We start from the raw sequence: 27,121 nt of genomic DNA, 5'->3' as shown, positions 1-27,121 counted from the left end.
GTAATAGTCTTCTTATGACAAAATTATGAAGAACAAATTAGTCATTGTTAGGGGTTAGAGATAATGGTGAGGTTGATAAGAATGGATTCTCACTACATAAAAGGGTTATGAGAGATATCTCTGTGGTGACAGAATAATTTTGTATATTGACTGCAGTGGTTTTTTTTAACATGAATTTCTATGTATGATAAAAAAAGATATACAAACACATTTCACATTCAAGTGTTAATTTCTTGGTTGATAATGAAACTATAGGTATCTAAGATCTAACCACTGAACAAAATGAGACAAAGGATTTACAGATGTCTCTATACAATCTTTGCAAGTTTTTATGAATCTATAATTATTTCTAAGTAAAAAATATAGCAAAGGGTGTGATAGCACACGCCTACAGTTAACCTGTTTAGAAGGCTGAGGCAGAAGGATTACTTGAGCCTAAGCTAACTAGGAACACTAAGACTATTGAAAATTACTTCTAGGTCACATGAGATGACAACATAAGATATGGTAATTATCTTAAAGTTCATCTTAATAAGTCTTTCATACTGTTTCTGCATGAAAGAATTATATTTATATTTTCTAAAATTACTATGGTCAGATATAACTACTGTAACCCAAATCCATGATATATATACACACACACACACACACAAACACAGGCATACACACACACACACACACACATTCCTAAAGCATGTATCCAAATCAGAAACACTTTTTGGTTTATGTTTAGGAGTGATTCATTGACCAGTAATAGTAAGTAAGTCTATCTGACACCTCAGCATCTCCATTTCAATACTGTTCTGTACTCACATCAAGTATGAAAGTTATGGACCAGATCAAAATGCTATGGTGGTATTTAAAAATCTGGGATGCTGAGCAAGTCAAAGTTTCAACCATGTTTGACGAATAAGGGTTACTTAATAAAATTACTTCTCAGCCCAGCATGGTTGGCACATGTCTTTGGTCTCAGCTACTTGGGGGCTGAGGCAGATATATTACTTGAGCCCATAAAAGGTCAGCCTAGGCAACATAGTAAGAACTGGTTTCTGAAAAAGTTATATAAAAATAAAATTACTTCTTCATACTCATGCACAGTAATTTTTTAAAACATGAAAACATATAAACAAATGTACTTATTCTTAAAGCAGTCTGATAATTTATAAAGTGTGTTATTAGTTAACTGTACTCAAAATATCCCTATATAAGCACTCCTAACTCCTATAGATTATCAATTAATACTCTTCACATGACCTAACTGAAATTTCACTAGCCTGAAGCCTTGATTTGGTTCATGACTGCTAGAATTAAAAAATGTCTTTTATAACAATATTCCTCATTGTTTAAAATATTAACACACACATTAGTCATCCTACCATTAAACTAATCCCCTCTCTGCCTTTGTTTCAAAAGCCATGCTTTCATATATTTGTGTTTAATGTGTAAGTATGTGTGTGTATGTATGTGTGTGTATATATGAAATTTTCATTGCTAAATGCATTGATTATGTCAATCAGTAACAGTTAAAAACAAAATAAAAACCGCACATATAAAGCACACTGTATCTATAGTTATTTAAATACTATGATTTGCATTTCTACAACAAAGAAAGAGATCAGGAAAACTTTTCTAACTTTAAAATCATCAAGAGTCTGTCACCAATGATAATATAAAAATGGCCAGTAAGCACATAAAAAGATATTCAACATAATTTATCATTAGGGAAAGGCAAATTAAAAACTGCATGAGGCACATCAATGTTTATAGCAGCACAATTCACAACAGCTAAGCTGTGGAACCAACCTAGATGCCCTTCAGCTGATGAATGGATAACAAAAATGTGTTATAGATACACAATGGAATATTATTCAGCATTAAAAGAGAATAAAATCATGGCATTTGCAGGTGAATGGATGGAGCTGGAGAATATAATGCTAAGTGAAGTTAGTCAATCCCCAAAAAACCAAATGCCAAAATGTTTTCTCTGATATAAGGATGCTAATTCGTAATGGGGTTGGTGGATCAGAAGAAGTCTAGATAGAGCAAAGTGGGGGAGGGAGTGTAAGGGAGGGGGCTTGGTGGTAAAAATGGTGGTGGAATGAGATGGACATCATTACCCTATGTACATGTATGAAGACACAAATGGTGTGACACTACCTTGTGTACAACCAAAGATATGAAAAATTGTGCTCTATATAGGTAATGTGAATTGTAATGCATTCTGCTGTCATACATAACAAATTAGAATTAAAAAAAAAATCACACGAGGTACCATTATATACTTACTAGAAATAGGTAAAATAATTTTGTAAAAATATGACTAAAGTAAACACTAATAAGAATACAGAACAATTGGAACTCTCACATACTATTGTTGGGAATACAAAACTGTACAGTCACTTGGGAAAACTGATAGCTCGCTCGCGCGCGCGCGCGCGCGCTCTCTCTCTCTCTCTCTCTCTCTCTCTCTCTCTCTCTCTATATATATATATATATATATATATATATATATATAAACTTACCATATAATCCAGAAATTATCATTCTGCATTTTCATTACACTGAAAGAGATCCCTATACTTACAAAAAATAGTACATGAATGTTTGGGGCAGCTATGATTTTAATTCCCAAACCTTGTAATAATGCAAATGTCCTTCAAGTAGAAATGGTTAAACAAACTGATACATCCCTACAAAGGACAATTATTCAACAAGAAAAAAGGAACACCAGCAATGACATGGATGAATTACAAATGCATTTCACTAAATGAAAGCAGTGACACTAAAATAGGCAGCAAAATGTGTGATTCCAGAGATGGAGATATAACTCAGGGGTAGAATGCATGCCAGAGGCCCTGGGTTCAATCACCAGAAAGAAAACAAACAAAGAAATAATTCCACGAATGAATTTGGAGGGTGAAACTTTTATCTTGACTGTATCTTCCATTTATCAAAATTCTCTAGAGAAGGATACACTAAAAAGAGTGAATTTTACTGTATGTAAATTAAAAATGACTTTAAAAGCCTCTCTATACATACAGAAGATGATTCATACCTCACATTAGTTTCATCATTAAATTCTTCAGCCCATTTCTTCCTTGATTGTGCAGTAGTAGAACCATCTAAACGGTAATAGTCAATATTTCGGAGCCATTTCCCCTCACCTGAAAATTTAATGAGAAAACACAAAAAGGATTTGATATATTGCTCTGCTAACAGATTTTCCTCCTTACTCACCTCTTAAAAAGGATATATATTTATAATGCTGTATTTCCAGTATTTGTATAGTACCACACATACTTTTCTTAACCTAGGGACAATTAATTGTATTACAAATAAATTCACCACAAATCTCATTCAAAAAAATTTCAATTAAGTAGATATTGAACGTAGGTGGTGGTTATTGTTTTGGTACCAGGGATTGAACCTAAGTGTCCTTAAAAACTGATCCATATCCCTAGCCCTTTTTAGTTTTTATTTTGAGACAGGGCTCAGTTAAGTTGCTTAGAGCCTCACTAAGTTTTAGAGGCTAGCTTTGAACATGCAATCCTCCTGCCTTGCCCTCCCAAGTCACTGAGATTAAAGGCCTACACCACCATGCCTGGCTTCTGAACATACATGAGAATTTCATAAAAGCATTTCTTTGATTAGAATCCTTTAAAACTGCCCAATGTAGGGCTGGAGTTGTGGCTCAGCAGTAGAGCACTTACCTTGCACTTGCAAGACCCTGGGTTCGATCCTCAGCACCATATAAAAAAAAATAAGTGAAATAAAAGTATTGTGTCCAACTACAACTAAAAAATAAATATTTTTTAAAAACTGTCCAAAGTATATGATAAATTGCACTTTGCTCATGAGGTATGCTTTAATTATGCAAATGGAGGGAAGGAAGGGAGAATAGGAATAGGAAAAACAGTAGAATTAATCAGACATAACTTTCCTATGTTCATTTATTAATACATGACCACTATAACTCCACATCATGTTCAACCACAAGAATGGGATCCTAAATTTTTACTCCTCACACTTCAGATAGAGCCCTAATATCCAGAGTATACAAAGAACTCAAAAAATTAAACAATAAGATAACAAATAACCCTATCAACAAATGGGCCAAGGACCTGAACAGACACTTCTCAGAGGAGGACATACAATCAATCAATAAGTACATGAAAAAATGCTCACTTTCTCTAGCAGTCAGAGAAATGCAAATCAAAACCACCCTAAGATACCATCTCACTCCAGTAAGATTGGCAGCCATTCTGAAGTCAAACAACAATAAGTGCTGGCGAGGATGTGGGGAAAAGGGTACACTTGTACATTGCTGGTGGGACTGCAAATTGGTGTGGCCAATTTGGAAAGCAGTATGGAGATTCCTGGGAAAGCTGGGAATGGAACCACCATTTGACCCAACTATCGCCCTTCTCTGTCTATTCCCTGAGGACCTTAAAAGAGCATACTATAGGCATACTGCCACATCAATGATCATAGCAGCACAATTCACAATAGCTAGACTCTGGAATCAACCTAGATGCCCTTCAACAGATGAATGGATTAAAAAAATGTGGCATTTATACACAATGGAGTATTACACAGCACTAAAAAACGACAAAATCATGGATTTTGCAGGGAAATGGATGGCATTAGAGCAGATTATGCTAAGTGAAGCTAGCCAATCCTTAAAAAACAAATGCCAAATGTCTTCTTTGATATAAAGAGAGCAACTAAGAACACAAAAGGGAAGAAGAGCATGAGGAAAAGATTAACATTAAACAGAGACGAGTGGGGGGAGAGAAAGGGAGAGAGAAGGGAAACTGTATGGAAATGGAAGGAGACCCTCATTGTTACACAAAATTACATATAAGAGTTTGTGAGGGGAAAGGGGGAAAAAAAACAAGGGAGAGAATTAAGCAACAGCAGATGGGGTAGAGAGGGAAGATGAGAGGGAAGGGGAGGGGGGATAGTAGGGGTTAGGAAAGGTAGTAGAATACGACAGTCATTAATATGGTATTATGTAAAAATGTGGATGTGTAACCGATGTGATTCTGCAACTTGTAATTGGGGTAAAAATGGGAGTTCAAAACCCACATAAATCAAATGTATGAAAGATGATATGTCATGAGCTTTGTAATGTTTTGAACAACCAATAAAAAAAAAAGAATGGGATCCTAATTAGAATAAGTTTTACTCCATGTATGTATGTCAAAATACATTATACTATCATGAATATCTAAAAAGAATTTTTTAAAAAACCTACATAAAAACTCAAGTAAATATGCAAATAGCCAGGTTTCTCCCCTTTTTATTAACAACTTGGTAACTATCAGGTGAACACCATAAACAATGACTTTATTCATTCACTGATCAAGTATTAACTGAGTGCCTGATATATGACAAAACCTTTTAATGGTTAGCCAAAAATTTCAGCATATATTTCCATTTTATGAATATTATTTGGGTGTTCATATGTGTATCTATGTGTGAGTGTGAAGGTCTTAGGTATGTAAGTTAGTGATCTGACGTGAACTTTTAGACAAGTTATGTAAAAGTTCCCCAAGACTTGCATTGATACCAGGAATTGAGTGCTTATGACATTTTAATATTTCATATATAATCTTCATTGTGAATTTTTAAAATATTTTTAGTTATAGTTGGACATAATACTTTATTTATTTTTATGTGGTGCTGAGGATCAAACCCAGGACCTAGCACATGCTAGGTGAGTGCTCTACCACTGAGCTCCAACCCCAGCCCTTCAGTCTGATTTTTTAACTATAAACATACTACTACTATTACCCATCCAAGAAAGATTCATATTTCCATGCTGTAGAGTCTTAATAAATGAATATATATGCCTTTTAACAAATTCTTTAAACTTAGTACATTTGTTAAATAGACATTTTTTCATATGTTTATGATTTATGCATGTTTTATACTGAAAAACCTAGAATTTCCTTGCTGAAAATTCAATAATGTCTAAAAATGTAATTTTACTTATGATCTTTATTCATTCTATTAGGCAAAACAGCATATGTATCTGTGGAAAAAAGAATTTGAGAGAAGAAGGTGGATAAAAAAGGTCACATTTGTATTATAATCAGTCACTTCAACAGTATAAATATTGTAAAATATTATAATAAATATGCTAAACATAAATGAATGGAAAATAATATAACTATTTTTAAATGTTTTTATTAGAGAATTATAGATATATACAATAGTGGGGTTCATTTTGACATAATCATATATGCTGGAATATAATTTGCTCCATTTCATCCCAAGTACTTTCTCTTTCCCTCCTCTTCTCCCTCCCGCTGTTCCCCTTACCATACTTACTAGTCTTCCTTCTATTTTTTATTGTTTTATTTGGTGCTTTATGGATATGATTATTTAAAAAAGCATTTCAACATAGTTTCCTTTTTGTGATAATGGTGATGAATCTCTAATACCACTTCCATGAATCCAATGCATAAAAACTGGTAGTATAGGTCAGTAGTTAATAATATAAACCTCAGAGTAAGACTCAATGAATTTAATTTCAGTTTCACTGTTAATATTTTCACTTCATGCAAATAATTAAACTCCTTGTGCATCTATTTCTTTATAAAAATGGGAATAATTTTGTACCTCTTACACAGGGTTGCAGGAAGTCACTGTTTGTGCTTGTGTGTTAAAAGTATTTCCCCTATGCTTTTTTTTTCCCTCTAGCAGTTACAAGATTTCTCATCTACATCACTGACCCATTTTGAGTTGATCTTTGTGAAGGGTGAGAATTGGGATCTAGTTTCACTCTTCCAAAAATGGATATCCAGTTTTCCCAGCAACATTTGTTAAATAGTTTGTCTTTTCTCCAATTTATCTTTTCGCACTTTTTCAAGAATCAGATGACTGTATCTGTGTGGGTTTCTATTTGTGTGTTCTATTCTGTTGCATTTATGTGTCTGTTTTTATGCCAGTACCACACTCTTTTTGTATAGCTCTGTGGTATAATTTGAAATCTGGAATTGTGAATTCTGATCCAAGTTGATATGAGGAATTATTTCAACTTGTATTTGCTTAAACTTGCTTTGTGGGCTAAAATATAATCTATTTCGAGGAAAGTTCCATGACCAATGGTAAAGAAAGTATTTTCAGCTATTGCTGGGTTAAATATTCTATAGATGGCTGTTATGTCCATTTAATCAATAGTATGTTTTAACTATGCAGTATCTTTGTTGATTTTATGTTGGGAAGACATATCAGTAAGAGAGGTATATTGAAATTATCAACTATTATTATATTTGAGCCAATCTGGGCCATAATGTTAGGTAGTGTTTTTCTTATGAAATTAGGGCATACATATTTACAATAGTCATACCTTATTTCTGCATTGTTCCCCTGTGTAGTGACCTTTTTTGTCTCTTCTTACTAATTTTGGATTGAAACCTGCTTTGATTGATATGAGAGTAGCTATTCCTCCTTACGACTGAGTTCCATTTGCATGGAATATCATTTTCTATCCTATCACTTTCATCAGTCTGTGGATGTCTTTGCCAATGAGCTATGTTTCTTGGAAAGAATATATCATTGTATCTTATTTATTAATCCAATCTGTCACTCTATGTCTTTTAATTGGAGGATTGATACCATTTATATTGTTATTATAGAGGTATGCATTTTATCCTGACATTTTCCTTTTTGTGATATTTGATCCAATCCTAATTCTTATTTGCTTACTTAACCATCTAATGATATCTATCCTTTCCCAAGCTCTCTTAGTTGTTTTCTTCTTCTCCTGTGTGTAGTATTGCTTTATCTTTTTGCAATGCTGGTTTAGTGGTCGTGAATTCCTTTAGCTCATAGTTGTTTGGAAAGTTTAAATTTCTGCTTTGATTCTAAAGGACACAGCTTTACAGATTATGGCAATCAATATTAGCAGTTGTTTTCTTTCAGGGCTTGGAACATACCATTCAATGTCCCCTGGGCTTTAGAATTTCTATTAGGATATTGGCTGTTATTCTGCTAGGTTTGAATGTGTACATGACTTGATGTCTCTTTCTTGCAGTTTTTAAAATTCTTTTTTTTTTCTGGAATTCTCACATTTCAAATATAATGTACCATACATAGGTTATTTTCTGGTCTGGTCTATTTGGAGTTCAATCAGTAACATTACCCAGAGTTCTTGTATATTCTGTTCAGTTTCTTAATTTTTTTCTTATTGTCTGAAATTCAATTCATGGACTTTATCTTGAAGTCCTGAGATTTTGTCTTCTGACTTATTTAATCTATTGGTGAGAATTAGTCAACTGAGTTTTTTATTTGAATGAGTTTACATTTCCAGGACATATTTGGTTCTTTTTAAGAATCTCTATCTCTTTATTGGAATGTTCCTTCATACCTTGTATTTTCTCTGTTAGGACATTATTTAGATCAACTTTTAATTCACCAATCACTTTAACAATAATTTTTTAAAGTCTTTGGCAAACATTTCCTCTTCTTTAATATCTATAGGTTCAGTTTTTTGAGGATTATGAACATTTGGTGGCATCTTATTACCTTGATTTCTTATGATTCTATATTGAGATCTACAAATTTTGTGGGGCCAATCTCTATTTCACCATTATATGAGGGTTTTTCTAGAGATTTTCTTTTTCTTTAGAATGTGTCCCTGAACTAGGGGTATAACTCAGTGTCAAAACACCTGCTCAACATGTTCACTATGAACTGCGAACAATCTCTAGCATCACATTGAAATATGAAAATCATCAGTAACTGTGACCACTTATGAGCAAAAATATATCCTATAAGACATATCAACTTATTAAAAATGTTCTGTACATGCTAGCAACTCAGGAGTCTGAAGAAGGATCACAAATTCAAGGTCAGTACCAACAACTTAGCAAATCCCAGTCTGAAAATTAAAAAAATAAAATAAGTAGTAGCAAACTATCCTTGAGTTCAATTTTTAGTACCCTTCCCCCTGCAAAAATGTTTACTACAAATTCACTAGTCCAGAAGTGGAAATAGCAAAATAGAAAGTGATATCCTATAATAGGCTGAAAAAATAGTGTCAAAGAAAGTATAATGGATATTAAAATTATATAAAGAATTTGAGAAAATAGGAAGAAGCAAGAAAGAAAAAAATTGAAAATAAGAAGAGACATGAATTGGCATGAACATACTTTATATACAAAGATATGAAAATTCTTCTCTAGGGGCTGGGGATGTGGCTCAAGCGGTAGCGCGCTCGCCTGGCATGCGTGTGGCCCGGGTTCGATCCTCAGCACCACATACAGACAAAGATGTTGTGTCCGCCAACAACTAAAAAATAGATATTAAAATTTAAAAAAAAAGAAAATTCTGCTCTATATGTAAAATAGAATTGCAATGCATTCTGCTGTCGTATATTTAAAAAAATAAGATCAATTAAACAACAAAAAGGAAAATAAGAAGATAGACACAAGACAAAAAAAAAAAAAAAAGGAAACACGAAAGAGGGAAAAAGCATAGAAAAAAGCAAGAAGAAAAAGAAGACTAAATCCAGTTAATATTAAAAAGAAAAAACATAGCCAGACATGGTGGTACAACCCGTAATTCCAGTGACTTGGGAGGCTGAGGCAAGAAGACAAGTTTGAGACCAGCATCAGCAACTTAGGCCCTAAATAACTTGGCAAAACTCTATATCACAAAATAAAAAATAAAAAGGCTGGGGATGTGGCTCAGTATTTTAAGTACCACCAAGTTCAATCCCTGGTATACACCCCACACCCCAAATAAAAACCCAAACCAAAAACACAACAGCCAGGAGTAGTAGCACATGCCTATAATCCTAGCTATTCAAGAGGCTGAGGCAGAAGGATTCCAAATATGAAGCCAACCTCTATAACTTCCTGAGGTCCTGTCTCAAAATAAAAATAAATAAATAAATAAAACAGTTGGGGACATAGCTCAGTGGAAAAGCATCCCTGGATTCATCCTGAGTAGCACAAAACAAACACACATACATAAAGCCCAACCACTACAGGAGAGTGGACAGGAAGAGAGACATAAGGGAAAAAATTGATGAGACAGTGAGAGTATAGAAAAGCAGAAGAAAAATAGAATGAATAAATTCAATTGATATAACATTTTTAAAAATGCAGGGAGGAGGAACAGAGACATAAGAAAAGTGACAATAGAAAAAGAGGGAGGGGCTGGGGTTGTGGCTCAGTGGTAGAGCGCTTGCCTTGAATGTGTGAGGCACTGGTTTGATTCTCAGCACCACATAAAAATAAAAATACAGGTCCACTGACAACTAAAAAAATATTTAAAAAAAGAAGAAGGAAAATATGTAAGAAAAAGAGTGGGAGAGAGTAGGTAAAAACAAGAGAGAATGGAATGAATAACTCCAATTAAAGTAAAATAATACATAAAATTGGATTAAGATATGCAAAGTCAAAGAGTGGCAAGAATCTATCAAATTAACACAAAATAAAATACCAGTGAAATTTGAAATGCTAAGTTAAAGAATCTAAAATTATTCCCTGTAGAAGTACTTGAGACAGAAAGGTTTCTTACTGGACCTTCCAACTTTGGAATGTCAGCTACTGGGAAACACAGAAAATGCACAAGTTTCAAATACATGACCTCGGAGTGTTTCTGGGCATGGGGTTAACAACTACATCATCTGTCTCTGTGCTGTGTTGGGAGCTGTATATTTAGTTTGTCACCCATCCAGCTCAGCATTTCTGCTTCAAAAGCTTCCAGAACTCAGATTCTTTCACCTCTCCATACTGACCTCAACATGCCTACCTCTGATGCATACCTGGGAAGTTCTGGCTTTTCTGTGGCATTAACAGGCACATAAAAACTCTTGGGAGGGTCTGAGGAATTTGCTTTAAGTGTCTGCAGTCCTGTAGCCAGATCTTTCTCTGGCTGAGAGGACTAATAGTACGAATCCCACCCACCTTTCTATCATGCCATCAGGAAACTCTGGAAGTTCCTGAATGAATCCTGATGCTATTCTGCAGACTGCCACAGGTGTATACATACTGTTACCCCCAACTCTAACAGTATGTATTCTTTTTTTTTTTTTTTAAGAGAGAGAGATGAGAGAAAGAGAGAGAATTTTTTAATATTTATTTATCTTAGTTCTGGGCGGACACAACATCTTTGTTTGTATGTGGTGCTGAGGATCGAACCCGGGCCGCATGCATGCCAGGCGAGCGCGCTACTGCTTGAGCCACATCCCCAGCCCCAACAGTATGTATTCTTGCCCTGCCCTTCCTCATGTAGCCAAGATGGGTCTGAAAATTCCATGATTAATCTCAGCAGTTGAAATCTATTTGAAGAGATGAAACTCTAACAGACTATGTCAGGTTTGCACACACCTGTGTAGTTGTAGTCTACCAATTTCCAAGGAATTTCCATTGGCCTACTGCAGTCTAGAGTTCCACACAGGTTTGTGCTACTGTCTCATTTTTGAGTGCAGGTAGATTTTTGGACTGGGCCCCAGAAAATCAAATGCAAGTAATGGAGAAGTAGCCCACAGAAACAAAAATTGAAAGATAGGGCTGGGGCCATAGCTCACTGGTAGAGTGATTGCCTTGCACACGTGAGGCACTGCATTTGATCCTCCACATAAAATTAAATAAAATATATGAAAAAAGAAACTTGCAAAATTGGATTTAAAAAAACAAAACTGAAAGATAAAAAAGAAAAAAGAGTGCCAAAAATATAGGTATTCTCTTTCTATGCTCAGTCTTTTTACTCAGTATGTCTAGTCACTGAGTCCACACTTCTTAAAATCTTTATGATTTCTTCTTTCAGCATTCCAAGAGAGAGAACAGAGACATAAGATACTCTGACTTGTAATCCATAAATCTCTTCAGGGAGCATTTGCTCTCCCCCACTGAGTACACCAGGCAAGGATGCAGTCTATTTCTCTATTCTTTCTCTCTCTTATTATTATTCAGAAAAATTTTCTGGGTTTCATATGGTCACTGAATGAGTTGAACTCCAGTGCAATAGGACTTTGGGGGGAATAGGTGGGGGTAATGGGGATTGATGCTAGTACCACTGAGCTACATCCCCAGACATCATGAGAAAATGAAATTACAAGCTCAGCATATTTTAATAAAGTTGTGCAATTCCTTAATAAAATACTTGCAATCTGAATCTAACAACACAGAGAATCATAAACCACGATCAAGTGAGATTTATCCCAGACTTGCCAAGTTGATTTAACATTAAAATTTAAAATCAAAATAATACACTACATCAATAAAGAAAAAATAATTTATTCTCAATAGATGCAGAGAAATCATTTGAGAATATCCTATATTCTCTCATAATAAAAATACTCAACAAACTAAAATTACATTGAAACTTCATCTACTTGATAAACAACACCTATGAAAACCTACAGTTACTATCGTAGGAAATAACAGACTGGATATAAAAGACTGGATTTTCTACCCATAACATTAGGAACAAGACAAGGATGTCCACTGTTGCTACTTCCATTCAACATATAATGGAGTTCCCTAATTAGAGCAAAAGAGAAACAAACATAAATAAAAGGCATCCATTTTAGAAAGAACTATTTCTATTTGTAGATGCCATGATCTTGTAAACAGAATATTCAAAACAATCTTCTAAAAAAGATTAAATAAGAAAATAAATTCAGCCAGTTTGCAGCAGCCAAAATCAATATATAAAAGTCAATTTATACATTTCCAGTGAACAAAAATGAGAAGAAAATCTCATTGCCAACAACAACAAACAGAATGAAACATGTAAGAATAAATTTAATAAAAGAAGCATAAAATTTATACTCTGAAGACTACAAAATACTGGCTAAAGTAATTAAAGACCTTAACAAATAGCAAACATCCCATGTTCATAGGTTAGAATACTCTTATTATTAAGATAGCAATACTTGCTAAAATTAAATATTGTGGAAACTCATGAGCAGACAAAACAATTTTGAAGAACTAAGTAGGAAGAGTCACACTTAATTTTTTTGCAATGTTGGAGAATCAAACTCAAAATCTCACATGCTAGGCAAGCATTTTACCACTGAAGTATATCCTATCAATTCCCCAATTTTAAAACTTACTTTCAAAGCAATGGTAAACAAGGTAGTGAAATACTAGCATGAAGACTGTACATAAAGATCAGTGGAACAGAACTAGGGGTCAGAAAACAAACCTATATCCTTTGATATACTTTTTAAAGTACCAAAATCATTAAATGAGGAAAGAATATTGTTTTCAACAAATAGTACTGGGACCACTGGATATCCACAGTAAAAGTCAGAAGATGGGGGGCTGGGGATGTGGCTCAAGTGGTAGCGTGCTTGCTTGGCATGTGCGGGGCGCTGGGTTCGATCCTCAGCACCACATAAAAATAAAACAAAGATGTTGTGTCCACTGAAAAACTAAAAAAAAAAAAAAATATTAAAAAAAGTCGGAAGATGAAACCTTACTCCACAACATATATAAAAAATAACTCAAAATGGATCAAAGATCCATTTAAAGATCCAATGTAAGAACATAAAACTTTTAAAAAGGAAACAAAGGAGTAAATCTTCATGGCTTTAGATTTGGCAATGGTTTCTTAAAAATGACATTAAAAGCACAACCAACAAAAAATATTTAAATAGCCTTCATCAAAATGAAATCATTTCTGTATACAAAAGGTCACAATCAAAGTGAAAAGACAATTCACAGAATGAGAGAAAATATTTGCAAATAACATACCTAGTATGTAGAATATAATTTTGAAACATTCATATCTAAACAACAAAAGACAACAAATGCAATTTTAAGAAGAGCAAAAAAAAAATGAAAATGAAAATGAGCGAAGGACCTGAATAGACATTTTCCAAAGAAGATAAACAGCCAACAAGCACATGAAAAGATATTCAGTATTACTAGCCATCAGATTAATGCAAATCAAAACCACAAAGAGATGCCACTTTATAACCAATAGGGTGGCTAAAATTAAAAAAAAGAAAAAGAAAAAGAACAAGGTCATGGGAGACTTGATGCAGGAGGGTCTCAATTTTGCAGCCAACCTGAGAAGCTTAGTGAGACCCTGTCTTAAAAGATGAAAAGGGCTGGGAGTATAGCTCAGTGGTAGCGTGCACCTGGATTAAATTGCCAAGAAAAAAGAAAAAAAAAGATTGTGAGAAATAAATAACAAGTTTTGACAAGGATGTAAAGAAATTGAGAGGCTTCTATATTGCTCTTGGAGTATAAAATTATACAGCCAGGTGCAGAACAGTTTGGTGATTCCTCAATAATTTTAACAAAGAGTTATCCTTTGACACACTAATCATACCCCAAGTATATATTCAGAAGAATCGAAAACAAGTGTTTAAATAAACAGAAATTGCATATGAATGTTCATAGCATCATTGTTATTAATAGCCAAAAGGTATCAATAGATGCAGAGAAATCATTTGAGAAATCATATTGAGCTCAAATATCTCAATGAATAAACAGATATTGAAACTGTGGCATTATTCAAACAAAATATTACTAGGCTATAAAATGGAAATAAATAATAATGCATGCTACAAATGAACTAACATTGAAAATACTGGGCAAAGTGAAAGAAGTCAGTCAACAAGAGACAATATATTATGTTCCCATTAATATGAGAGGTCCTAAATAGGACAATTTTATAGAGACATAGATTAGCAGTTGCTTGGTTGTGAGGGAGTTGAGGGGGAGAGTAGGGAGGTAATCCCTAAAAGGTACAGGGATTTATTTGTTAGTGACTAAAATATTCCAACATTGACTATGGTGAATATCTGTGAATATATTAAAACCATTACCTTACATAAACTACTGATTTATTTGGTACCAGGGATTGAACCCAGGGAACACTTAACCACTGAGTCACATTCTCAGCCCTTTTTATCTTATTTTTTTTAAATTTTTGATACAGGGTCTCACTAAGTTGCCAAGGGAAGCCTTGAACCTACAATCTTCCTGCCTCAGTCTCCCAAGTCGCTGGGATTACAAGCATGCACCACTACCCAGCTCCCCCTTCTATACTTTAACTCGGTAAATTTCATAGGTGAGAATTATATATTAACAAAGATATATAAAAATTAAAATTTTTACTATAATTACAACAACAAAGACTACTGTATTAGGAAATTTTGTTAAATAATTCAATTTTAACTGCCCTTGTCACAAAAGTAACTGTGAGGTGATAGATATGCTAATATATTTCACTAAATGGCCACATTATTAATATCTATTTGTATTGTATAATATGATGCTGTTAATACCAAATATACACAAGAATATTTTGTTTAAAAAAAACAGAGGTATGTGAAAAGAACCAAGAGAAAGAATAGAAAAAAAAAATTATGTATTAGGGTTATGAGACTCACAACATTTTATTTCCTTTATTGTTTTGTTTCCTTTATTGTTAAAATGTCTTTACAATATGTTTAAATAAGTATTTTAAAAATTATTTTATAGAAATGTTTGTAACTCACCTTTATAAATAAGAGGTTTGTCTTTATCTTCTGTTTTCTCTCTACTAGCCAATTCAAGAAAATCTTCAATCAAGTCCAGAGATATGAGTGACTGGCTGAAAACAAGACTGGAAAAAAAAAAAGATTAGTATTCAAACACTAGAACATTCACCTTAAAAAAAAAAATCACCTAGTAAAGGCTCCACTTCTTCCCAATCCATAAATTAACACAATTATAATCAAAATCTTAACAGGATTTTATGTAGAAATTAACACGAGAGAGTAAAATTCATAAGGGAATGTCAAGTATTGAACAACCAAAACAATTTTGAGAATCAAAAAGTTGGAGGCCAAACTCTACATGATTCCAATACTGAAAAAGATACCATAATCAAGACTACTGGTGAAAGGACAGGAACAGAGCAATGGAACAGGAAAGAATACAGACAGAGTCATATAATGTGGATAATTGGTTTTGGGCAACGGGGAAAAAGCAATTCAATGAAAAATGGATAGTCTTTTTAATAATGGTCTTGGCAAAACTGGACATTCATATGAAAAACAATGAACTTTGGTTCAAATTTTATATCTTATGCAAAAAGTAGGTCAAAATGGAACATAAATCTAAATGTAAAATATAAAAACTATAAAATATTTAGAAGGACACATGGAAGAAAATCTTTTTTAACTTAAACTATCTTAGAAACATGACAATGAATGGATGACTGGTGAAAAATAAAGGTGATAAACTGGACTTCATTTAAATGAAAAGCTTTTGCTCTGCAACAGACACACTGTTCCAAGGAGGTAAAAATTTTTAAATCTCCCTATTAAAAGTATTACCATATTTCAAAATTCTATGCATGTTATCATTATATGTTATCATTCCATTTCAAATAGGTCTGCAAATTTCTGATTCTCTATTCTAGTGAGTTTAAACTCATTTTTAGCCAGAAATACATTTGTTGACCTAAAGTTTAATATGAAATTAAAATAAAATACATAAAATCAGCATGATACTTTAGGTATTGTGGGAAAAGGAAGAAAAATGCCACTGGTAATTCATCCTCTGCTCTAGGTTAACAACTTGCTCAGAAGTAATCTGAAAACCACTATTCTGATCCGATACAGTAGTGAGTAAATGGATAATATGTGATAAAAAAAAATCTTGGAAGAGAATGTAGAAGGAATTCCTATCCCTTACATATACAAAGTAGGTCGAAATATAAAAAGTTATGTATCAGTGGTAAGTGTGTTTCTTAAGTTTTACTTGATTCTGGCAGGGAGGTGCTTATGACTCCAAAACATCCCTTAATAGTCACTGCTAAATGTGTTCAGATTTAGTGGAGACAAAAAGAACAGCTGAAGCTATGAAAGAGCTGCTGAATTTAACAACATATAAATTTTCTGTTATATGGCTTGCTGATCTTTGCACTACCAGAGGCTACTATCTCCCAGTTGCCAACTTCTAGAACACTGGTAAAGAAATGAATTGAGTCCTACGGCTCAGCTTAAATAACCAAAGCCTATGTCTTGACACCTAAGTAGTCTGGTTATCTATCTCAGAATCAAAAACTTCTCTGAAACAATTAATGTGAATTGCAAATTATTTTTGTTAGTGTATATTAATTATATAAAATGGTGCATTCCATTATGGCAAATTCATACATATGTAAAAGCAATTTCACTACCCAATAACTTCATCACCCTTGTCTCCTATACCTCAATGATCCCCTTCTTCAAACCTAATGAGGCTCCCTCTAGTTCCATGGCATCTCTTTCTTCCTGTTTTTGTCCCTTTAGCTTCAACTACACATGAGAGAAAACATGATACTTTTCTGACTTATTTTGCTCAACATTACGATCTCCAGTTTCATACATTTTCCTACAAATAACATAATTTTGTTCCTCCTACGGCTAAGTGAAACTACAAACACACACACACACACACTCTCTCTCTCTCTCTCTCTCTCTCTCTCTCTCTCTCTCTCTCTCTCTCACACCCTTTCTTTATGCATTTATCTGTTGACTCACACCTAGGATGATTCAAAACAGCTACTGTGAACGCTGTTGCTGTAAACATGGACATGAATGTATCGCTTAAGTATGCTGACTTAAATTTTTTTTGGATAAATACAAGGAGTGATATAACTAGATCTTATAGTAGTTGGATTTTTAGCTTTTGGAGTAACCTTCATACTGATTCCCATAGTGGCTCTACTAATTTGCATTCTCACTTATAATATGTAAGTACTTCTTCCCCCACACTCCCATCCTGCATCCTAGCCATCCTAGCCAGCATTTATTATTATTTGCATGCTTGAGAACTGCCATTCTAACTGGAGTAGGATGGAATCATAGTATAGTATTGATTTGCATTTCCCTGATGGCTAAAGATATTGAACATTTTTTCATAACATGTTGGTCATCTGCACACCTTTAGAGGTGTCTGCTCATTTCTTTTGCCCATTTTTATTGAATGGGTTTTTTTTTAAACAAACATTTATTTTTTTAGGTGTAGATGGACACAACACAATGCCTTTATTTGTATGTGGTGTTGAAGATCAAAACCAGGTCCTACCGGTGCTAGGCGAGCATTCTACCACTGAGCCACAATCCCAGCCCTGGGTTGTTTTTTTTGGTGTTGATTTTTTATCAAGTTGTTTATTATGGAAATTAATCCTCTGTTGGAACAGTAGCTGGCAAAGATGTACTTCCATTCTGTAGGTTGTCTCTTCACTCTTTTTAATTGTTTCCTTTTCCTATAAAGAAGGTTTTTAATTTGATGCCATCCCATTCATTGGATCTTGCTCTTACAAGGTTACGATAATACAAGTAATAACTAATAGTTGAACTCTAATAAGTATTCAATTATGGGTAACCTTCTCTGATGATAGCTTATTCTACTATAGCAGAGGGCAGGTAGACATCTACAGTGAATATGAGAGAAGAAATTCCTATATAGGAAAAGACCATTAAAATCCTTCTATACTCTTAATTTTAAATCACAGAGGTTGATAGCGAAAAAAGCAAGTTTATAGTAATAATCTCTTCTGAGTTTTCAGAAACTCTTAACTCAAATATCTACTTACTAATTGACATCTCTCATGTGTACCTAACAGGCCCATCAAACATAACAACCAAGGACTGGGGTTGTGGTTCAGTGGTAGAGTGCTTGCCTCATATGTGTGAGGCACTGAGTTTGATTCTCAGCACTGTATATAAATAAAGTATTAAAATAAAGTCCATCAACAACTAAAAAAATATTTTAAAAAGAAACTAAACAGCCAGAGTAAGACTCCCAATTTCTTCCAATAAAACTGAGGCTTAGGATCACTCTCTGACTACTCTCTCTTTGCTACCCTGTATTTCATCTATCAAGTCATACTGTTTCTACTCCAAATCATACCCTTTATTTCCATACAACCTATGCCAACATCATCCCCTACCTAAGCCATTAGTTTCTGTATAACTGCAGTGGCAATACACTACCAACCAAACAAAAAAAGTTATATTGAGCACTTAGTAGGTGCCAGGTACAGTGATCAACAACAAAAAGAATAATATACTGGGCTGGGGATTTAGCTCAGTTGTAGAGTGCCTGCCTTGCCCGTGTGAGGACCTGGGTTAAAACCCCTGTACTGAGAAGAACAAAAAAGGGAAAAAAATAGTCTGTGTCTTCAAACAGCTAACTAACACTTTTTCCAGTAGAAAGACATAAACAAGTAAGTGCTTTAAAATGTGTTAAGAGTAGAATATATTCAAAGGTGCTATGGCAATAAGAGTTTTGTCTCTTTCAAGGGGGCTGAAAGAGTAAGTTTGAATTTTTTAAGAAAAAGCATTATTTTTTTAGCCTTGTTAAATTATTTGAAAAGAAAAAATAATAAAGAAAGAACAATCAACCAGGTAAAATGTTAAAAGTCTGAAAAATGTCCATTAGGTTTGAAGATGAGAAGATCACTAGGGACTTCAGAAAGAATTTCAGTAAAGTCATAGGGTTTTATACATGGTGAAACATAAATATCTACTAAAAGCTTGAGACCAAAAAATAAGTTCAGGGTACAAAAACTACAAGTAAAAAACAACATGGAAAAATAATCTGAGTATGTGGTCAAAACTAGTTCTTTAAAGAAAAATAGTATTTCTATTGGTTTAGCACTACAATAACCAAAGAGAATACATCTCTAAACAAGAAAAAAAAAATAACAGATTTTTAAAAAATAAAACTGTTTAAACAGTAGTAATGTTATCAAAAGGCTTATTTATACAATAAATACAGGAAAGAACTTACACTTTATCCCCAATTTCCTCTGCCATTCGAAGAATTTCAAAGAGAAGTACCATTTTTCCAGAATGCTCTAAAACCTCAGCATCAGCATCTGTAACAAAATCTTTGTACCAGTCTGGAGCTGGGCTGCTTGGATTAGAAGAGGAAGTAGCTTTACCTAAATAAAATAGAATATAAATAAGTAGGTAAATCAAGAAAATGAGACCAGGAGAAACAGAAACAGATCAACCAAGGAGAGATTAAGAGAGAGACTAATGTAGATTTGGGAGAAGTGAGGCAATTAGGGACACACACACACACACACACACACACACACACACACCAATCCAGGAGGAAGAGCGCTACACTGATAGAGAAAGACATGAAATGGAGGGAAGAGAGAGACAGGGATAAATGCCAAGTGACAACAAGCAATAGATGGACACTGAGACAAAGCAAGTATGAGAGGAAAACCCTGGAAATAGTGTGGGGACTTCACAAAGAGACTCCAAGAGATGGAAATCCCAGAGGCTCTGAGGGTAAAAGTCTCAAAACATACCCTAAGAGAGAAATTAACAGACACAGAGATACTCAGAGATCAAGAGAGAAAAGGGCTTCAAGATAGGACACATTTCACTGTGCTACGGAATTCTGGAAAATTCAAAACAAGGATTTACCAGGGAATTGCCCTATCATGCTAAATCACTTCATTGTGATTCCTCCACATAAACACTTTGATTATAAAAGGCACAAGAAGAAAGCCTCACAAAATAATCTGTTAAAGAATTTAAATATGGTTTGATTAAAAGTAAGGAATATTCCATTGCTTTGTAATGCAGAATATTTCAATTTACATATTTTCTATTATAAAATATTTAGGTACTCAGAAAAGTACATAGAATATCATGAACAGCTGTACTTCCACATCTCATCTTTATTACATTTTAATACTAATACACTCCTGATGCAGCTGAAGCCTAGTGTGTGACCCTAACAAATCCCATTTTCTTTCCCTCTCTACTAAGAGGTAACTAAACCCCTAAATTCTATCTTGACCATTTGTATGCAAGTCTTTATATTTTTACTACATTTTGTTGGTCATTGGCCATTATCTGGGACCATGAATGGTACACAGTCCCCTAAACTGATATAAAACTTTTCATGAGCCAGGTGCAGTGCCGCATGCCTATAATCACAGCGGCTTTGGAGGATGAGGCAGGAATATCACAAGTTCAAACATAGCCTGAGCAATTTAGGAAGGCCCTAAGCAACTTAGCAAGACCTTGTCTCAAAATGGGCCAGCGATGTGGCTCACTAGTAAAAGTGACCCTGGATTCAGTCCACAGTACCAAAATCAAAACAAACAAACAAACTCTCAATAACAACAACAAAAAACTCACAAAACCTTTCTATGATAACAATGGCTAGATTGTAAAACCAATGTGTTTTATTCCAAATGTTTGCTTTCCTGTGGGGTCTAGAATTTCAAATGAGCCAAACAAATGTGAATAGTTCTCAGTAAAAATCTTGGGCTCTAAGTTTCTAATGAGCTTCTCTGGTGGACAACACTTCATTCATATTGTAATAACTCACTGCTAGAGAAATTAGGAGTATCCCAGGTGATTCCACTGGAAGAGGACTTTTAGAAGGTTGTGCCCGATTTTAACTGAACTTCATGCTATGTACTTTTCACTATGTTGATTTTGCTTTGTATTCTTTTATTATGAAAACAAACAAAAAAGCCACATAGTCCTGTATATGACTATATGCTGAGTCCTGTGAAGCTTTCTACCGAACCACTGAACCTAGGTGTGGTGGGGTCTCCTGACTCATAGCTTATCAAACAAATATTAACTAACTAAAAGGTTTGTAATTGTTTATACAGATACACTTTTTGGAGACAGAATTATCCTATTATGATGATGGGCAATAATATTAGCAATAATATACCAGATTTATTTATTCAACAAATATTTATTGAGTGCTTTCTATGTGCTGCATTCTATTCTAGAAGCTTCACAATTTGCCCACTGGCAAATAATAGAACCTTGGGAGAATTCTGTACTAAAATAATTTAAGTGAAAATATCAGAACTAAAAAAGTAGGACAGCTAAATATGAATGAAGTTCAGAACAGCACTGACAATTTCTGTACAAATACAACAGATCTCATTCCAATTAGTTTTGTGGTGCTGGGGATCAAACCAAGGCCCTCCGCATACTAAGCACATGGTCTACCACTGAAATATGCCCACAACCCTCCTGATCAAATATTGATTCTATTGGATATAATGATAGTACTTTACAGTCAAGTCTAAAAAACAAAATGATACAGACAAATAAAGGGTATTTAATTAATAAATATCCTTAGTGTTGTATGAAATAAAAATTTATAAATAGATACTTCTTGCTGAATTTTCTTATTCCATTATCCACATGGATCAGTCATGACTTCTGCTGTAACTGTGCTGTGTGTGTGTATGTGTATGTATACACACACACACACAATATATATAAAAATGAATGAATGGAGTATCAGGAGCGCTCTGGAAATACACACTCTTTAAGTCCTGAGCAAGAGATACTGAACAATTATTGTGCCTAGCAATAACTTGGGCTTTACCTCCACTCAGATAATGAAGCCTGGCTCCAGGAGTAGGCATCACCTGGTGGGGTTGAGTTACACTCACCCGTTCCCTTGTAATCCTACCCCTTTTCCCTTTTTGGGATAGAATGTTCCATGGAAGCTCCCCTTGTGTGTCCCCGATGTAAGAATAAAGCATTCCAGGGGTTCTCTCTCTCTGTCCGCGGACCCCTAAGGTCGCAGAGCAGTCCCCAGAGTTTGAAAAGTACTTCTGTGTGTTTGTGTGCTTCCTTTGCCGTTTTCTTAAGTTATTACAATAGTCAGATTTTGTGAACCCAGCATTAGGTCGCCAGCTATAATAGATGGTGACGATGGAGGGCAAGAGGTGTAGCTTAGCAGTATAGTGCTCTTGGGTTAAATTCTCCACACACAAAAAAATCCTTAAAAATTAAGGCATAAATGAAATATAAGATAAATAGAAAATTATACCTTCACAGTTAACTACTTACTGCATTCTAAATATATATTTAAGTAAAAGTTTCTTTATTATACTTGTAGCATAAAACAATATAGATTTTTTAAAAGAAAGTAGCACAGCTGGTTATGGTGGCACAAGCCTATAATCCCAGCAACTCAGAAGGCTGAGTCACAAGGCTTCCTAGTTTAAGCAACTTAACAAGGCCCTCAGCAACTTAGTGATACCCTGTCTCAGAATTAAAAACAAAAACAGAAAGAGCTGGAGATTTGACTCAGTGGTAAAGCACATATAAAGTAGCATATCATTATATGTATGTATTCAGTAATAGTAGTAGTAGTAGTAGTAGTAATAGTAGTACTAGTACTAGTACTAGTACTAGTACTAGTAGTAGAATGGTGCTGTAGGTAGGACCTACTTAAATACTAACTTCATGGTAGGGTGTGGGAGTGAGTGTGTAGTTTGTGTATATAAAAGAAATCCTCTTGTCTAATGTTATTGGCTGGTTATTTGAAAAAGTTAAAGAATGGATCATGAAATAAATGATGTCAATATACTCTACATACTTTTAAAATACAAAATATTGTCTGGACAAAACAGAAAAACGGTGCAACAAGTTTGAATATAATTCGTCCCCACTGAAACTCATGTTAAAGTTTGATTACCAATGTAATGATGCTGAGAGGTAATGGTACTTTGAGAAGTGATTAGGTCATTAAGAGAGAAAAATGCCTTCTCACAGGAATGGGTTCCCACTTGCCACAGGGTAAAGAAAGACTGCCCCTAATGTTTTCTAGTTTTCGTGAGTGCTCATTTACCCTCAACAGACATGGCTGCCCAATCGTGGACTTTTAAGCTTCCATAACTGTGAGCCCAAATAAATCTCTTTCTTTATAAATTACAGTTTCAAGTATTTTGCTATAGCAACAGAAAATGGACTAAAACAAATGGCAAGTGCCATGAATATCTTTTGTTCACTGATATAATCCAAGCTTCTAGAATAGTATGCAGCACATAGAAAACACTCAGTAAATATTTGTTGAATGAATAAACCTGGTATATTATTGCTAATATTACTGCACAACATCATAATAGGAGAATTCTGACTCCAAAAAGTGTATCCATATAAACAATTACAAACATTTTAAAATGTTACTGTTCAGTGATAAAGTTTATACTAAAAATATTAAAAATAAATCTAACACTTTGAAATAATTAATATAGGCATTCCTTAACACAAAACTTTACTTTCACACAACATAAAAATGGGAATGCTGAAGTGACCTTGAATGACGTATTCAAGATGCTGCTTCTCAGAAAAATCAAAAAAGTTATTGCAAAAGAATTAAACAGCAACTCTGATTGTATAGAAAATATGTAGCAAAATCATACTACAGCTCAATTAAAGCCAACTACATATTTGATACCCATTTCAAATTCTATATATAGCACTTGGAACCCTTAATATTACCTATTCACCTTTTCTTACATTTACTCTAAGAAAGTACTTTTATCATAGTTATACTGTATAAGCTATATAAGTTTTAATACTGTGATATACTCATGGAATTAATGTAGATTTAAATAATAGATTTCCATCATCTATTAGTTCTGGAGATGCTTCTGATGAACTATACATACATATAAGCTACAAAAATATAAAGTGCATCTATGTATAAATAATGTTAATTTGAGTGCACACAGCTATAATAAAACAAAAACCCTATGCAATCTGATTAAAGTTTGTCTTTTAAAACACATGACATTCCCTATCTGCTTTCAGATTCACAACATGTAGCTAGCCTCCTACTTTCTAATCCTTTTCTATTATGGTATATATGGAAAGCAATAATACTTACATAGCATGCCAGAAAAAAAAAAGGAAGAGGCTACTCACTTCTGGCATTAATTCAGTTGTTCAGACCCCACTTGTACTTCCAGGTGATGAAGAAATCATCAACATACTTTTACATAAACTACTTACAGCATAAGACAATATACACTGGGTGATTGTTTCTTCCTCTTAACAATAAGTTATAAGAAAAATTTCAACAAATTATATTTAAATCATCCCCAGGATACATATGCGGTCTCCAACTAGAACTTAAAATATATGTGTGTGTGTGTGTGTATTTTTTTAGGGCTGGGGTTGTGGCTCAGCGGTGGAGCACTCGCCTAGCACATGTGAGGCCCTGGGTTCGATCCTCAGCACCACATAAAAATAAATAAATAAAATGAAGATATTGTGCCCAACTACAACTAAAAACTAAATGAATATTAAAAAATATTTTAGGGGCTGGGGTTGTGGCTCAGCGGTAGAGCACTCGCCTTGCACGTGCAAGGCCCTGGGTTCAATTCTCAGCACCACATAAAAATAATAAATAAATAAATAAATAATAAAGTTTAAAAAATAAATGAATGAATGAAATTTAAAAAATATTTTTAAAAAGATGAGGGACTTGAGAACTATATATAAGTGGAAAGGCAGATTGAGGGAACAAGGGAGGATATTACAGGAGCTTCCCATTTTCTGAAATTAAACTATTCCTTTACTATTATAAAAATATTCTTAAATCTGATTGGAAGAAGAACACTGACAGTAAACTGCCCTTATGTGATAGCAGGAGAGAATAAAAAGGAGGGGAATTTTATAGTTTAATTTTGTTGAATCCCCTGATTTCTTGGTGAATCCAGGATTTGTGGTTAGGCTGCCACCTGTCTATTCTATGGAGGTACTGAAGAGAGAAATGTTTATCAAAGAATCACCAACTTGGTTCAGCTGCAGATCTGAGACAAGTCAAACCTGTTGGATCATAGGATGATCCAGATGACCCCCTTATCTCTTTTTTCCTCACAGATAATTAACTGCTTTGTTCCAAAGCTCCCAAAGGCCGGATATTCAGAGCCATTACACTATGCTCTCTTCAGATGTTTGATATTTCAAATATTCTGATATTTGGTCCCACCTTCAAAGATCCTAAACACACAATCAGGCTGCAATAGGAGAATACAGAGGCTCAATGCCAATCTTTCAACACATATACGTGGGTAAAGATAAGACAAGACATAGGAGATTTTGATCTAAGACTTTCACTTTCATACACAAGACAGAAAAGACCAAAAAAAAAAAAAAGTGGCACATGCCATACATAATACAGGGGAAACTGAAAGTAGAAAATAATTATAGATTATGAAGAATTAGAAAGGAAAAAGACTAAATGATTAAGGTTAGTTTTACTATATAAATAAAATTAATTATAATCATACTTCATTATCTGAAATACTTCCAGTTAATCCTATATGGTTAAGTGAAAATAACATGGGGACTTTAATATTAGGCATATTTTGGTCTGAATCCCAGATATACTACTCATTTATAAAACTAAAGATATCAACTACATTTCAAGGCTGCTCAAGAACAGTTAGCTAACAAATAGTTAAAATAACATAGTGTATGTATGTGTATGTAAATGAATATTATTTTTTCTTTTTTTCCTTTTATTCCAAATTCCAAAAAGAACAAATTGGCTTTCCCATAATTGAAGATTCATCAGATATATGTTATATGTATGTAACTACTCTAGACTTTAATGAACTGAGAAAAGAAATTCCTTTAAATCAAGTAGAGACAATAATAATAGACTGAAAAAAGCACTAATAACTTGACATTTTCTAAATCAATGTGCCATTATTCATTAGACTCACTATCTTCCAGCTTTAAAGAAACTGAAGGGTTGTTTCCTGCTTCATCCATATTTCCTTCACCACCTCCTCGAGATCTTGAATTCCAAACTTTGATCACTTCAACATCATTGTCACTGCCACTTCCACTTGAGCTACTGTCTTTTTTCCCCTTCTTCCCCTTTGTTTTCTTCTTTCTAAAAAAAAGAAAGAAAGAAAAATGTTAGGAAAGCCAAGCAAAGATAAAAAAAGCCAATTATCATAGGACAGTTAGCAAGTAGGGGTTTTAAATGATCAACTCAGGGCACAAAAGGTACTCAACTTACTTTGTATAATCATCAGAGCTTAAACTCATGGAAGTTTCGTCAGAATCTGATGCTATAAATTCATCCATACTATCTTCATCAAAATATCCCTAGAGAAAACAAATGACAAGTTTGAGTAGGTTATTTAAATGTATACTGGAAATTATAATCATGCTTCATTTCAGTTGAAGGTAAGTTCATTGACCTCAGATAAAGAAGAACTGAGGAACTAACACAGATGGGAAGAGAGAAAGGAGACTCGACTCGACAGATAAGAAAGACTATGCAATGGAGGTCTTAGACTGAATCATGGACAAGAATGAGAATATAAATAGAAACACAGATGAAATCCA

The 27,121-nt window shown here is 34.0% G+C and overlaps 1 protein-coding gene across 7 annotated transcripts in view; it reads right to left on the bottom strand.

The window, feature by feature from the left end:
• Positions 1 to 27,121, bottom strand: part of Atrx (ATRX chromatin remodeler) — a 225,314-nt gene that overhangs the window by 38,262 nt on the left and 159,931 nt on the right. For all 7 annotated transcript variants that reach the window (XM_077107628.1, XM_077107623.1, XM_077107626.1 and 4 more), the window contains 5 exons: positions 26,790 to 26,878; positions 26,488 to 26,660; positions 19,749 to 19,902; positions 15,479 to 15,585; positions 3,056 to 3,164 (listed from right to left, as the gene is read on the bottom strand). In XM_077107628.1, coding sequence (XP_076963743.1) covers positions 3,056 to 3,164; positions 15,479 to 15,585; positions 19,749 to 19,902; positions 26,488 to 26,660; positions 26,790 to 26,878 — 632 coding nt within the window. The remainder of the gene's footprint in view (positions 1 to 3,055; positions 3,165 to 15,478; positions 15,586 to 19,748; positions 19,903 to 26,487; positions 26,661 to 26,789; positions 26,879 to 27,121) is intronic.

This window comes from Callospermophilus lateralis, chromosome X (genome assembly GCF_048772815.1).
Source record: "Callospermophilus lateralis isolate mCalLat2 chromosome X, mCalLat2.hap1, whole genome shotgun sequence".
Classification (NCBI taxonomy): domain Eukaryota; kingdom Metazoa; phylum Chordata; class Mammalia; order Rodentia; family Sciuridae; genus Callospermophilus; species Callospermophilus lateralis.
This window is presented reverse-complemented; position numbering and strand designations above follow the sequence as displayed.